The sequence below is a fragment of the Manacus candei genome, unplaced genomic scaffold, assembly GCF_025592945.1.
Source record: "Manacus candei isolate 608988 ecotype Guabito, Panama unplaced genomic scaffold, ASM2559294v1 h1tg000139l, whole genome shotgun sequence".
Taxonomy (NCBI): Eukaryota; Metazoa; Chordata; class Aves; order Passeriformes; family Pipridae; genus Manacus; species Manacus candei.
This window is the reverse complement of record NW_026138187.1, coordinates 1,054,260-1,069,167: the sequence shown is the minus strand read 5'-3', so window position 1 is coordinate 1,069,167 and position 14,908 is coordinate 1,054,260. Positions and strand designations below refer to the sequence as shown.

Sequence of the window (14,908 nt, the reverse complement as noted above, 5' to 3'; positions counted from 1 at the left end):
ATAGAGAAGCCCAGAATGGTTTGGGTGAGAAGGGACCTTAAAGTTCATCTCGTTCCACCCCCTGCCACGTACAGGGACACCTTCCACTAGCCCAGGTTGCTCCAAGCCCCGTCCAACCTGGCCTTGGACACTTCCAGGGATGGGGCAGCCACAGCTTCTCTGGGCAACCTGGGCCAGGGCCTCCCCACCCTCACAGGAGAGGTTTTGTTCCCAACATTCAATCTAAATTTCTCCTCTTTTAGCTTAAAACCGTCCCCCCGCTTTTCCTGTCTCTTGCCCATGTAAAAAGTCACTGCTGAGAGGTCTCTAGAAATGCCTGGTTGGATTATGGCCTTCCTAGAGTTTGGAATGTATACGTGCCAGACAGTCACCTTTTGCTCCGTGGTATTTTGCAACAGGTTCCATCCTGTTTCAGATATTCCTGATCACAGGTTTGTTCTCACATGGAGTTTTCCTCTGTGAATCATTTAATTCTGCTGCAAGTGCATTAGAGAATAGAAAGTGTTATGAAAATATTTCTCCAGGAAACTTTATCTTCCTGGGTTTCTATTTAGTGGCTTGGACTTGTCTGGTTGTGATAAAAATGATGCTGTATAAATTGAAATGGAGTCAAATAAATTGTCTCATGGCACTTTCTGTCTAATTTCTGGATTGCTGACTAGTTACACAGTTTGTGAAAATGATTCCCTCCTCTCCCAGCAGCCCACAAAAAACATGGGATACTAAAACTTGAACTTTAAGGCAATTAACCTTAGTCTGTGCTCTCCAGCATCCTGCTTTGTTTACCCCTGGTTGTTCCTCAAGCATCACGTTCTCGGATGAGTATCAGGATGAAATCCTTCTGCGTTGTTTGTTCTTGGGTTTTTTTGAGTCTGCCACTGTAAATGTCCATATCTGGAAGTACATCGGGAACTTCTGGTCGTTCTCAGGGCACCACCCGTGAGATGTTCCCTGATGTGACTCAGCAGCCAGCCGATGCTCCTGCATTTGGATGTATAAACAAGATGGGTCAGAGCACGTGCTGTGACCCGTGGGGTGAGCGTCTTCTGTCCCTGCGGCTGAACTTCCTTCAGCTCTCCTCGCTCCCAGGCAGCAGAATTGATCCAAGCCAAAGGTGGAGCAGGGAGTCTGTTAACTACTTAAGGCCCTGAATGGTCGTGGATGATTTGGAAAGGACCTGATGTAATGCTACAGCCTCATTTAAAATGCCTCTCTGACCCTCAGCTGCCTGGTCAGCGGTGGTGTCCTTGGAGAAGCTGGTTAAGCAGCTGGAGGGCAATCCCTTGGGACAGATCAGCCTTGAAACCCCTGCAGGGCAGGGGGGTCAGAAGGTCAGGGAGCAACTTGAGGTTGCCCCAGACCAGGGAATCAGTCAGGACTGTAAAGGGGGTGAAGGGAGGAGGAGAAAGAAGATACCTTTAATTTGGGTCAGCTCATGGTACAGCCACAAAACCAGGGACACAGGGGGAGGTGCTGCGGGATGGGAATGAGCAGCCACAGAAGTGATGGGGAGAGTGGGTGGAACCTCTGTGGGCAGCAAACCACTTCATCCTGCTGAGCTGGAAACCAGTGTCTGCTTCCCTGGCAGGAGCCCATCAGAGTTTGTTTATCATAAAATGACCACAAACCCATCAAAAACAGGGCTCGAAGACACACAAGAGCCCAGTCCACTATTAAACCAAGACTGCTGAGTAGGGGTCGGGCTCTTCTCCCAGGTATGAAACAGCAAGAGGAGAGGAAACATCCTCAAGTTGCACCAGGGTGGGTTTAGGTTGGATATTAGGGAAAATTTCTGCATGGAAAGGGTGGTCAGGCAGAGGCTGCCCAGGGCAGTGGTGGAGTTGCCATCCCTGGAGAGAGTTAAAAGCCATGTGGATGTGGCACTTGGGGACATGGGTTAGTGGCAGCCTTGGCTGTGCTGGGGGAACAGTTGGACTTGATGATCTTAGGGGGCTTTTCCAACCTTAGCAGTTCTGTGATTCCATTATTCCAATCACTCTGCCTGTGCCCATAGTGCTGTTGTGGGATGTGTGTGGCTGCTGGATCAGGAAGTGTGTGCGGGGTTTTGGAGTGGACATCACACCAGAAAGTGGCCAAGTTGGCTGTTGAACCCTGGCTGGTGACAGGTATTTAAATCCCTGATGAAACACCTGAGAACATCCCACCAGAGTGTTTGCAGGGCAGGGAAGGGGTTCCTGCAGACATGTGGCATTCTCATCTGGAAGAAATTTAGGAGCAGAAATCTCCTCCTCTCGTGTCAGTTGGCCATTCAGTTTTTATTTCCTCGTGTCTGGAGAGTTTTGTCTAAGATCACGTTGCTTTGCAAAATTAAATTTCTCACCAATAAAATTTGATCCCTTAGAAAAGAAGGAAAAAAAAATAAGAGCAACAAACCCTGGGTTTCAGCACTGTGGCCTTTCCTAAATTAAAATCCGATCCAGCCTGAAGTTTTACGTGGCAAGTTTCATCCCCAAGGGACAGTGGGAATAAACTGCAGCTCTGGAAAGCCTGTGGGCCACGGGAGGGGTTTGGGGCACCAAGGCACAGGCTGGCTGTGGCACAAATGGCACAGACCAGCATCCAACTCAGTATGTTTGGGATGGCAGTAAATGTGACCCTCAGAGCCCTGGATGTTTGTTTCTGAATAAATCAGTGCTATTCGTACTGAAAACTATGGGATCTGTGGCAGCAGCTGCCAGAACCACTGTTCCATTTTGGAGAAGCTTTTAATGTTATGCTTCAGTAACAGCAGTTTTTCTTAAGCAAAGCTTATTGATTTATAGTTCAAGAAAACATGTTTTGCATCAGGCTTTGGGGAGTTGGAGGTTACATGGAGGTGGTTTGGCTGGACTGGATTATTAATCGTATCTACAGGATTTTGGAATCCTTGCATTTGCACAATTGCAAGCTTGAGCTGGAAGCAGCACATTCATCACATTCATCACAGTGGAGCTGAGGGGATGCTGCACAAACCACAGCTCTCAGGTCGGAGGAACAGCTTCCTGAGGGAGGCAACAACCTCGAAATAGTTCTCAAAAGCAGAGTTCAGCCAGACCTTCAAATTATTCTGCACCCACTAGAAAACCAAACTTGACCCCAGCCATCCCTGACTGTTATGACAAACGCGGCTGGAGAGGAACACTGACCTGAGCTGTACCCACTGGGGATGGTCCAAGGTGTCCCAGACAGCCTTTCTCCTGTCTTTGCCTCCTCCCAGCTTGGCTCTGGCTGTGCCAGCTCCACGAGGATTCCTGCCCTCAGCAGTGCTCTGCTCTGTGCTGGTACAGCCTCACCTTGGGTCCTGGGGGCAGTTCTGGGGACCTCAATGTAAGAAGGATCTGAAGCTACTGGAGAGTGTCCAAAGGTGGGACACAGGGATGGGGAAGGGTCTAGAGGGGCCATACGAGGAGGTCACTTGGTCTGTTCAGCCTGGAGGAGCCTGAGGTCAAACCTCCTCAGGATCTGCAGCTTCCTCAGGAGGGGGAGCGGAGGGACAGCACCGATCTCTGCTCTGTGTGAGCAGTGACAGGACCTGAGGGAACAGCTGGGGCTGTGTCAGGGGAGGGTTAGGCTGGATATCAGGAAAAGGTTCTTCTCCCAGAGGGTGGTTGGGCGGTGAACAGGCTCCCCAGGGCAGTGGTCACGCCCCCAAACCTGCCAAGGAGCTCAAGGGGTGTTTGGACAATGCTCTCAGGCACATGGTGGGCTTTTTGGGGTGTCTGTGAAGGGCCAGGAGTTGGACTTGATCCTTGTAGGTCCCTTCCAGCTCAGGAAGGTTGTCCTTTCAGGCTCACTGTGCATCAGCCAGGCCCAGCACTGGAGCTTGTGGAGGTGTAGGAGCTACGTAACTTTGCACATAGAGGGAAGGAACCTCAAACCAGCTGGCTTTATTTTACATCTAATTTCTAAAATAAACAGAACTCACCAGGAGGATATTTGCCAGCACAAGAATAAAATTTGAGGGGTTCCTAAAACTTCCCCTCATGCTTAAGGGAGGGCAGGGTTGGAGCTGTGCCCCAGGATATCATTACATGGTGGTTAATTAATCGTAGGCATTAATCAGGGTCTCTGAGGCAAAACACACCAGAATTAATTCCGCAACAACTCCCTTAAAATAGTGCACACTGTCCTGAGGTTGGCCAGTTGGAGATGAAGCCAAAAATGTTCCCAAAGCATCTAATTTTTTCTCGTTTTTAAATATTTTCTTAAAAAATGTAAATAGTGGGGGGTTGTGCCTTCACTGGCTCCAGTCTCAGACGTAGAATGCAATTGGAAGCAATTAGGGCAGTTTCTGCATTGGCAGGAGCAGTGGCCGATCCCACTTTTGGCACTGCAGTTCAGGGCTGCATTTTACAAAACCTTCCAGGAGGAATTTGGTTTTAATTATCCTTCACTGAGCTCCCAAACAGCTGCAAAAGTTTCTGAGTTTCTTAGGGAAGGCTCCTACCCTCCACAATCCGAGCACATTTTTAAAATCAGTCCCGGATGGCTTTTCTGGCACTGGGCAGCATCCTGGTGCTCCAGGCAAGTGGAGGCGTGGCCAGTGCCCAGCTGTGCCTTTTCCCTGGGACTGACCTGTGTCAGCACCCCGAGAATTCCTGGAAGTGTTCAAGGCCAGGTTGGATGGGGCTTGGAGCACCTGGAAGGTGTCCCTGCCCGTGGCAGGGGGTGGAACGAGATGAGCTTTAAGGTTTCTTCCAACCCAAACCATGCTGTGATTCCATTATTCTGTGGTGCTCTTTGCCCTTTTTCTTGGGTCCCATCTCAGACCCAGATGTTCTGCCAGCCCACCTGGGTTGAATCATTTGTGAACTGGCAAAATGAGTGGCACCCCTTCGATGTTCCCCAGCACCCCAGCGCTACCTGGGCCTGCTGCCCACCATGAGATGGATGGGAGGGAAGGTGGTGGAATCTCTCCAGTGAGAGCTCTAAGAGCCAAGGATTATCAGAAGCTTGTGAGCCTGCCTGCAAGTGCTCTGTGCTTTTTAGTCTTCCTTTAAAAGCCATCCCCTTGGGTGTCTCGGCAGGAGCGCCGGGGGCTCAGTGCCAGCTGCCACGCTGGTTTCTGAACCAGGACATCCACCTCCAGCACTGTGTGTTCCCTGGGGTCCTCCCCCCCCACCCCAAACCTTGCAGCGCTCTGACCCTGTTTAGACTGTGGAAGGATAATTTCACAACCCGATGCTTCCCTGGCTCTTAATGTTTCTAGTCAAATTTTGATCCCAAGGGAAATGAAGGAGTCTGGGCAAAACTGACAGTGCTGCTCCAAATTTGCCAGGGGAAGAAAGAAAACCCAAGGTATTTGTTGATGATGATTTGATGATGACTGCAGTGGATACAGCAGTTACTCAGCATCCCCTTTTTCACCTTGACAAGAAGAAATCACGAAGGAAGAGCCCTTTCTTGCACCAGCTTAGTCAAGTGCACATGTGGTGCCTCAGCTCTTCATTCCCTCTGTTCAGCCCCAACTTCTCTTCCCAGCAGTGAAGGAGGAGAGTTTTATCCTTCGCCTTCTCACTCTGATCTCGGAATTTCTAGCTCTGGGACAGCACGTCCAAGCAAACACAACCTCCTTCATCAATTCCACAGGGAGCTGCCAGAGTTTGAATGAATATTTCATGGATGCTTTAGGATGGGGCAGTGCAGGGAGGAGTGGTGGTGCCTGCACTGACAGTGCAGGTGTGGTTGGAAGCACGTGGTGAGGGTTTCCAAGGGTTCTATGGCCAAACACAGGGCAGAACTGAGCAGGAAAGAAGCTGTTTGGTGCTCAAGATATGTCTCCAGCGTGACATCCCTGTGGCCTCTGCAGATTTGTGTCTCTTTGAGCAAATGGCAGAGATGCCTCAGTTAAGCACCTCGTCAGTGTTTCAGAGAATCATGGAATCCCAGAATCATTGAGTTTGGAAAAGCCCTCTAAGATCATCGAGTCCAACTGTTGTCTCACCACCACTGTGTTCACCACTAAACCATGTCCCCAAATGCCATGTCCACGTTTTTTTTGAGCAATTCCAGGGATGGTGACTCCACCACTGCCCTGGTGTAGGTGTAGGTCAGGCCTGTGCCTGACCACCCTTTCAGAAAAGAAATTTTCCCTAATATCCAACCTAAACCTCCCCTGGTGCAACTTGAGGCCATTTCCTCTTGTCCCATCCCTTGTTCCCTGGGAGCAGAGCCCGACCCCCCCCGGCTCCCCCCTCCTGTCAGGGAGTTGCAGAGAGCGAGAAGATTCCCCCCTGAGCCTCCTTTTCTCCAGGCTGAGCCCCCCCAGCTCCCTCAGCCACTCCTGGTGCTCCAGCCCCTTCCCCAGCCCCCTTCCCTTCTTTGGACACGCTCCAGCCCCTCAATGTCTTTCTTGTCATGAGGGGCCCAGAACTGACCCCAGGATTTGAGGGGGGTCCTCAGCAGTGCCCAGCATGGGACACTGCCCTGGTTGTGCTGCCACACCAGTGATGGTACAAGCCAGGTGTCACTGGCCTTCTTGCCCACCCAGGCACATGCTGACTCGTAGTTTTTTGCACGTAGGGCTCACACTTTTCCTCTCGGGCTTCTCCTGCCACCCTCAGGAGCAGGGGATTTTAGTTGTCATTTTGTTTAACTCATTTCCTCACACTTCAAAGCCTCTCTTTGTGCTGAGAACTGCTGCTTTCCACATCACCTCTTTTAGCTGGGACATTTTTTAGAAGATGCAGAATGGAGCCTGTATTTTTCATTCAGCATTTCTTCTTCTCCTCCATCATTATTTTAAAAAGCCTCCAAACCACCTGAGTAAGCTGCTCTTTGAAATACCAGCACAAACACTAGCATTTTTGCAAAACCCAGAAAAATCTTGATCCAGAAACCCATTTAAAACAAAATAAATAAATTGTACCTCCTTCCCTGAAGGCAGCAGCAAGTGGAAGGAGGATCTGCTGATGAAAACTCTTCTGCAGCTTCCATTATGGTAGGGGCACGCCAACAGCTGCTGTCACATCCCCTCAGGCTCTGCCTTCCACACCTCAGTCTCTCAAACTTAATTTTTTTTTTCTCAAAAATGCCAGTTTTAACTGAAATAACATGGAGAGAGGCCCAAAAGCTGGAAGGTGAGCGATGGACACCAGCTTCCCCAACGGCTGCGATCACGTCGATTCCCGCGGTTCCTGGCTGTTTCTGGAAGACACTGGGGTCGTTTGTTGGCAGAGATGAGCTTAAAGGGAGATAAAGTCACAGGGAGAGAAATCCCTGAGCACTAAGGAACACCCAGGTTTTGTTTGGAGCAGCCCCAGTGTGACTGCAGGTGCTTGAGCATGTCCTGAGAAGGGAACAGAGCTGGGAAAGGGTCTGGAGCACCAGGAGCAGCTGAGGGAGCTGGGGGGCCTCAGCCTGTAGGAAAGGAGGCTCAGGGGGGACCTTCTCACTCTCTGCAACTCCCTCACAGGAGGGAGGAGCCCGGTGGGGATGCTGTGCTCCCAGGGAACAAGGGACAGGACAAGAGGAAATGGCCTCAAGTTGCACCAGGGGAGGTTTAGATTGGATATTAGGGAAAATTTCTTCCCTGAAAGGATGGTCAGGCCCTGGCACAGGCTGCCTGGGGCAGTGGTGGAGTCACCATCCCTGGATGTGTTCAGAAAGCAAGTGGATGTGACACCTGGGAACAGGGTTGGACTCAGTGATCCAAGAGGGCTTTTCCAACCTGAGTGATGCTGTGATTCCATGTTTCCAGGTCACTGCAGGGTGGCTCTGCTCAGTGCTGGAAGCAGCACAGGAATGATGTGGGTCCTCCCCTCTCATCTGGCACTTTGCTTCCCTTTATCCACATAGAGACAGTCCCAGTCTGAACAAGTCTGTCTCAGTAACCATCACAGGGAGGTTGTAAATACAGTAATCCTGGGTTTGTCCCCTTTTTGCTGTATATGTTTAAAGTGATTCCTTTCTTGATTCCTTTGCAGAATCCCGCCCCTGCTCTCCCCTGCCTATGGAAATTTTAGTTTCTTTGGAGGAAAAAACAGAACAAAAGTGGTTTTTCCTTGTGCTGCAAGTGGCCAGGCTGGTGAGGGGACCTGCTCGGGTTCAGTGCCCGGTTTCCACGTGGCCTTGCTCAGCCACGTGGGGATTTCCAGCACTGTTCAAATCCATTGGCAGGTGTGTTTGTTGAAATAAATTCAGGCTTACTATGGAGTGGATTACTTACCCAGCCATTTGTCATCCTAACAAAAGTCACCATTGAAGGGGATTAGCATAAAGTGCACAAATAACTTTCAACAAGAGGCTTGTTAATCACTGCCTAATTCCCTTCTCCCAGTCTTCAGGGAAGGTTGGGTCACTGGACCAGAATTCAAAAGGAGCTGTCAGGCTGCTGAGGGGTTTAAGAAGCAAATGTTGAAAGCTCAGCTAATAAAGCACCATGGTAAGATCAGTGTGTGCATGGCTGAAAACAGGAAATCTTTCGTAGAACCCAGACTGGTTTGGGTTGGAAGAGACCTTAAAGTTCATCTCATTCTATTCCCCTACCATGGAGTTCCACTGTCCCACGTTGCTCCAAGCCACATCCAACCTGGCCTTGAACACTTCCAGGGATGGGGCAGCCACAGCTTCTCTGGGCAACCTGTGCCAGGGCCTCCCCACCCTCACAGGGAAGAATTTCTTCCCAATATCCCATCTAACCCTGCCCTCTGGCAGCGGGAATCCATTCACCCTTGTCCTGTCACTCCATCCCTTGTCCAAAGTCCTTCTCTAGCTCTCCTGGAGTCCCTTTAGGCACTGGAAGGGGCTCTAAGGTCTCCCTGAAGCCTTCTCTTCCATGGCCAGTACACCCTCAGCTCTCCCAACCTGGCTCCAGAGCAGAGGGGCTTCCACTCTCAGAGTATCTCTGGACTTGCTCCAACAGCTCCACATCCTTCTTCTATTGGGATCCCAGAGCTGGAGGCAGCTCTGCAGGTGGGGTCTCACCTCAGCAGGGCAGAGGGGCAGAATCCCCCCCTCTCCTGCTGCCCACGCTGGGGGATGAGCCCAGAGTGTGGTTGGATTTATGGTCTGGCTTTGTAACGACAGCCCCGTGCCAGAGACCAGCTGTACAGAAACTATGACCCAACTTACTGCCTCTGAGCTTCGTACAGAGCGTGGCCCAAGCCATGACTGTTGGGACAAGCACTCCCATGTCCCTGTCACGACATGAGGCAGCTGCCAGGCGTTGAGTCCCATGAGATGCTTCCCAGACAGAATCTGACATGGCTTGTGGAGGTGCAGTGCAGCTTAGCCATGGTGGAAGGTCATCTGCTGTCTTCCTTGGGAGGTTCTTCACCTGTAAGATGCAAAGAAGAGAGAGGGTCAGAGCAAATAAAATAATCCTGGGCTGGGACGAACTCAGGGTTTTAGTGACAGTGTCTACAGGGTGGGGCTGGCACTGTACCCACCCAAGAGCCCGGCTGAGGGTGGCCCTGCGGGCACAGCTCAAGGGAGAACGTGTTGATTCATAGCAGGGCTTGCTTGTCCTTTTGAGCTTTGCACACAGGAGCTTTGCTGAGTGTGTTGTCCATCCACAAGGTTTCACTCGTGCCGGGTCCCTTCAGTTAATCTCTTTGGCCCTGGGGCAGCTCCTGCGTCGTGTCAGAGGCTGTGCTGCAGAGCCCGGGGATTGCAGGGTCCCTGGGGACACTCCTGTCTTGAATCAGATGCAAGATGAGGGTTGCATTTAGTATGGAATGGACTGAAAACTTAGTAACCAGGTACAATGGGTAGCTGGTGCCCATACCCTGGCAGACAGTGACAGGGACTTGCCCCCGTGCTCCTCTGGCTTTGAGTGGAGATTTGGCTGGGTCACTTGTCCCTGCCCTTCTCCTCCATATAATGGGGTGAGTTAATTCCTCTCTCCATGGCATGTGCTCCCAGATCCGTGCCCAGGATCAGAGGCAGCAGTGCCAGGTTGGAGCAGGAGGTCTGAAGTGTTCAGTCCCTGAGGTGCCAGACAGGCAGCACGTCTGCCCCTCAGCAAGGCATCAGCACAGGATTTACTGGTGTAGCTGGGAGTGCAAGCTCCAGCACCAGCACGTCTGGGCACTAAAAGCCTGACCCCTCGTCTGCTCTGTGGTTCCTTTGTGTTGACTCTTTATTAAAAAGGACGTAGGGAAATGGCTGGAAGTGCCTGTGGGAGGTTTGTAAGAGCAATGATGCTGCTGATAAATCAGCAGAGGAATATTGGGCTCAATTTCTGGTTCAAGGGGCTATAAAGAATTGGAATGCACCTGGAATTTGAGTAAATATCTGTCAGATAGAGAGGAACCTCATGGAGGAGGTGACTGTCCTGCAGGACAGCGGTGCCATCACCACTGGATTTCTGCAATTGTGGGAAAGAATTGTCTGATCCAGAAAACTGTATTAAAACAGTGGTTTGCCACAACCAGCCGCTGTAGGATATTCATAGAATCATGGAATTATTAAGGTTGGAAAAGCCCTCTAAGATCATCGAGCCCAACCATTCCCCATGTTTGCCACACAAGTGCCACATCCCATCTTTTTTGAACAATTCCAGGGATGGGGCATCCATTGCTGTCCTGGACAACCTGTGCCAGGGCCTGAGCACCCTCTTCAGAAAGAAATTTTTCCCAATATCTAGTCCAAACCTCCCCTACCACAACTTGAGGCCGTTTCCTCTTGTCCTGTCCATTGTTCCCTGGGAGCAGAGGCAGATCCCCCCTGGCTCCACTCTCCTGTCAAGGAGTTGCAGAGCCAGAAGGTCCCCCCTGACCCTCCTTTTCTCCAGGCTGAGCCTCCCCAGCTCCCTCAGCTGCTCCTGGTGCTCCAGCCCCTTTCCCAGCTCCATTCCCTTCTCTGGACACACTCCAGCCCCTCAATGTCCAAAGGCAATGGAGAGGTTTGGATGTTGATAGAGAAAGAAGAATGTACCACAGGCTTCAACCAACATGTCCACCTGGTTTAAGAGTCTTCTTCCTCCCTCCTGCAGCTGCTGTTGTGTCTCTCCATGCCATGGTGAAGCTTTACTCCAAGGAGTACTTGCCCATGGAGAGAAAAACAGTGTTTGTGATTTCCTGAAGTTCAACACAAACATGCTGGGAGCTCCCTGTGTCTGTTAATCCCCCTCACGCACATCACACACAGGACAGGGATGAAAGGCAGGAAGAATAACTTCACTGAAAAAGGGAAACAGTAGATAAGTTTGGGTTCAAAGGAAAGGATTTCAGTTGTGGAAATGAGGAATTGAAGAGCAAGGTTCAGGATTTCTTAGGTGAGCAAAAGAAAGTAAAACTTGAAATGCTTCAGAGGAACTGAGGCAGATGAAGATTCAGGCAGGGATTGGAGATTCTTAGTTTGTGCTGGGAAATCTCTGTGTAGCCTGGTGTGAGCTGGGTGCTGGTATCAGAGGTGGGAAATTACTGCTGCCTTGCACCTCTGCAGTTGTTGAACTGAACCTTTAATTCTCCTCATTATTAATTCCCTTTTTCTTTCCTTTTTTTCCCCCTTCAGCATGAAAGACTTTCCAGGTAAGAATTTTCTTTTTTTCTTTATTTTTTTTCCTATGTAATATTTATTGACAGCATGTTTTTGTATGGCTTTGAAGCCAAACCCTGTCCCCTGAAGCACGGGGGAGTGCACATTTGGTCTGGTACTGGCCATTTGGGTTCTTTCCTGAGCTCAGCTGTGGGGCCAGTTTGCTTCTGTCCTCTACTCCCTAAATTATTTAACTGCAGAGACGAAAAACCATCAGTGGCCTGTTAGAAATGGAGCCTTTTCCCACTACGGAGATAAGAGATCCATGGGAAATCACTGCCCACGGGGGCTGGGCTAGTGCCCAGGGGGTGTTTTCCTGTTGTTATTGGGTGGTGACTGCGGGTTTTGGGCAGCGATGCCCAGCAGCAGATGGAGATGCTCCCACCCATCCCAGAGCCCCGGCTCAGCCGGGACTGCCACAGCCTCCAGTCCCAACCAGTCGGGTCCGTGCTGGCTGTTCCAAGTTACAGCAGCTCCACGGTGCTGGATCTTCATCCTCTTCCAGGTTGGAAGCAGCTACAAACCCCAGCACCAGTGACTCGTCCTACAGCGACCGTGCCTCCAGCCGCTCCAGTGCCTACAGCCGGAGGGAGAACCGGCTCGCTGCCCTCAGCAGCCGCGCGGAGGAGGAGAGCAACAGGGACTATAAAAAAGTAGGAGTTTTTTAAATGTGTTACTGTCATCACACACACCACAGAACCTGCCTGTTGCTGCAGAAACCTGCCCTTGAGAGTCTGTGGGAAGACAGAGAGAAAGTTAATTTTCATTTTGTCTGTTTCATGGAATCACAGAATGATTTAGGTTGGAAGAGACCTTAAAGCTCATCTCGTTCCACCCCCTGCCATGGGCAGGGACACCTTCCACTAGCCCAGGTTGCTCCAAGCCCTGTCCAACCTGGCTTTGAACACTTCCAAGGATGGGGCAGCCACTGCTTCTCAGGGCAGCCTCATCACCCTCTGAGTAAAGAATTACCTAAACTAAAACCATCCTTTTTCTTTGCCTCTTGGCTGTGTTTAAACTCCCTACAAAATTCAACAGCTATTTTCTTATTTCATGCAAAAACACGAGTAAAGCATCCAGACTGGTTCTGTTTGCCCTTATTCTCATCTCCTGATGTGGGGGAGCAAATGCAACCCCACAGCTCAGTGCTGAGGGCACATGTCTGCTCAGAGCAGCACAGCAGGACAGGGTTAATTAACCAGGAGCAACCTGGGTAATTGAGCTCTTGTTTTGTGTTTCAGTTGTATGAGAGCGCTCTGTCTGAAAATCAAAAGCTGAAGTCAAAGCTGCAAGAAGCCCAGCTTGAGCTGGCTGACATCAAAGCAAAGTTGGAAAAAGCAGCCCAGGTGAGGGAAAATCCAGGTCCTGACTGGAGGAACTGAATACTGCCCATGATGAACCAACACTTGTTCCAGGATGGGAAAAGGAGGGGGGAGCTCCTGGAAGGATGCTCTTGGGAGGGAAGGTGCTATAGAAGAGACTGTTGTTTTTCACAGAAATAAGTGAGTGATTCTGTAAAGCCTTGCTGCCTCTCTGGGCAGGAGCATCTGTGGGCTGTCTCAGCCTTTGTGCCACACCCTGTGAGTGCTCTCGGGTTTAATCACTTTCTATTTTTAATTTCCATAGCAGAAACAGGAGAAAACTTCTGACCGGTCCAGCATGCTGGAGATGGAGAAGAGGGTACGTGTCTCTGCTTTCTTCTGAGTCGCAGTCGTTGCCTCGTGTTGCTGTGCAGGGCAGAGTCATTTCTAGAAGGAAAGCGTTAATTAAAAGATAAGTTGTATTTTTGCCAGCTCACAGTGATAATTGTGTTCTGACCTTTTCAGGGCCTGAGACTCTGCTGCTCTTCTTTGCACATCAGCTTCATTCTGATTTCTCTCTTTCGTTATAGGAAACTGCAGACCAACGGATTGTATCACACTAAGAGACTGTTGGTCCATTATGCTTTAGAATATTCTTGATCCTTTATAAATAAAGACTGGTTTGGCGTGGTGGGGGAACAAAGCAAAAGCCTGAAGGGCTTCTCTCAATCTCTTCATCCCCCAGCCTGGGTTGATACCAGGGGCTGCCAACGCAGGGGCAGGACCTTCCCCTTGGTCTTGAAGTTATGGCAACATCCAGCTTGATTTTTGTTGAAATAGGGTCACAACAGCCACAAATACAGCTTTCTGAGAGTTAGAGAGTAAAAAGAGCCCAACTGTTCTCAGTGAAGATGGCATTAGCTGTTCCCAGGATGGCTCATGCATTTTGCACTGATGAATCCCTGGACAAAGTACACTGGGGACAAAAAGTGACCCAAAACTCATCATGCACAGCCACACCCAGCAGGTGCATTTTTCTCACTGTCCTGACCTTGTGTCTCTTTGCAGAGGGCAAAGGAGCAGGACAGAGAGTGTAAATCCTGTTCCTGACCCACATTTCCTATTTCTCCCTTCTCAGGGCATGTCCCTGGGGTGTTGTGAGCCCCCTCATTTTGGGAAAATCATTGGAGGCATCCAGATCTGCACTCTGGCACAGGCTCTAGCTGAGGGCACCACCAGCACTCACATGGCAGAGCCTACTTGTGTAATCCTCATTTTCCACAATACACCTAAGGCAGTCAACTTTACAGCTTTGCAGCCTCTGCCTTGCTTTGGGGTGCTCTTCAGTGAATGCTCCTACAGAAATACAAGACCCTTATTTTTCTCTAAAAGAAAATATACTGTAAATTTTTCTTCTCAAATCTTGTGACCCTCTTTGTTATGAATCCTTGTAAACAGGAGAAGCGAGCCCTGGAGCGGAAACTCTCTGAAATGGAGGAGGAGATGAAGGTAAGAAATAATCTTCACTGTGTCTATTCCATTTTGTATTCATGTCTTTTGGGATTGTCGCCCAGGAGGAGGATATTAAAGGTGTCCATGGGAGGGGACCCGCATTCCTTTCTGCAGTCAGGCTTCAATGGCCCTGTTCTCCAAACCTGAAATGCTAATAAACTGTCCTGTTCTCATTCATCTGATTGCTCCTATGTTTGATTTGTTCTGCTGTTTGATCTGAGGATGGCGAAAGCTGTTCTCCTTAAATGCCCTCCCAAACTAACCTTTTGTGGCATCGCTGAGTTCCAGTGTGCTGACCCCCTGTGCTCTGACTAGTCTGCAGCCCCAGTTAAGCCGCTGAAGTTCTCTCCGGATGGGTAAGAAGACAAAGCTGGCTTTTGAGCTCACGCACACTGGCCAGGACAAAACACAGAGTGATTGTGTCCCCAGAGCATGTCACTGGGAGGCTGTGGAGGCCTGTGATAATTTCAACCAAGATGAACTTGCTTCCTGGTGAGATGTGCAGCATGGCTTAGTGTCACAAGCCATCGCCACCGTCGTGTTCTCTCTCTCGTGGTCCTGCTTCGAGGATGGTTCTCTCCTGCCCTGGGAGCAGGGGCTGAGCACTGCAGAGC

At 50.2% G+C, this 14,908-nt stretch overlaps 1 protein-coding gene across 10 annotated transcripts in view; it reads left to right on the top strand.

Moving 5' to 3' along the window:
• Positions 1-14,908, top strand: part of PPP1R12B (protein phosphatase 1 regulatory subunit 12B) — a 131,509-nt gene that overhangs the window by 104,333 nt on the left and 12,268 nt on the right. For 8 of the 10 annotated variants that reach the window (XM_051771643.1, XM_051771642.1, XM_051771648.1 and 5 more), the window contains 5 exons: positions 11,458-11,474; positions 11,987-12,134; positions 12,723-12,827; positions 13,108-13,161; positions 14,241-14,291. In XM_051771643.1, coding sequence (XP_051627603.1) covers positions 11,458-11,474; positions 11,987-12,134; positions 12,723-12,827; positions 13,108-13,161; positions 14,241-14,291 — 375 coding nt within the window. Of the gene's footprint in view, positions 1-11,457; positions 11,475-11,986; positions 12,135-12,722; positions 12,828-13,107; positions 13,162-14,240; positions 14,292-14,582; positions 14,651-14,908 lie in introns of all 10 variants that reach the window. The other 2 variants (XM_051771646.1, XM_051771645.1) reach the window with 2 other exon arrangements.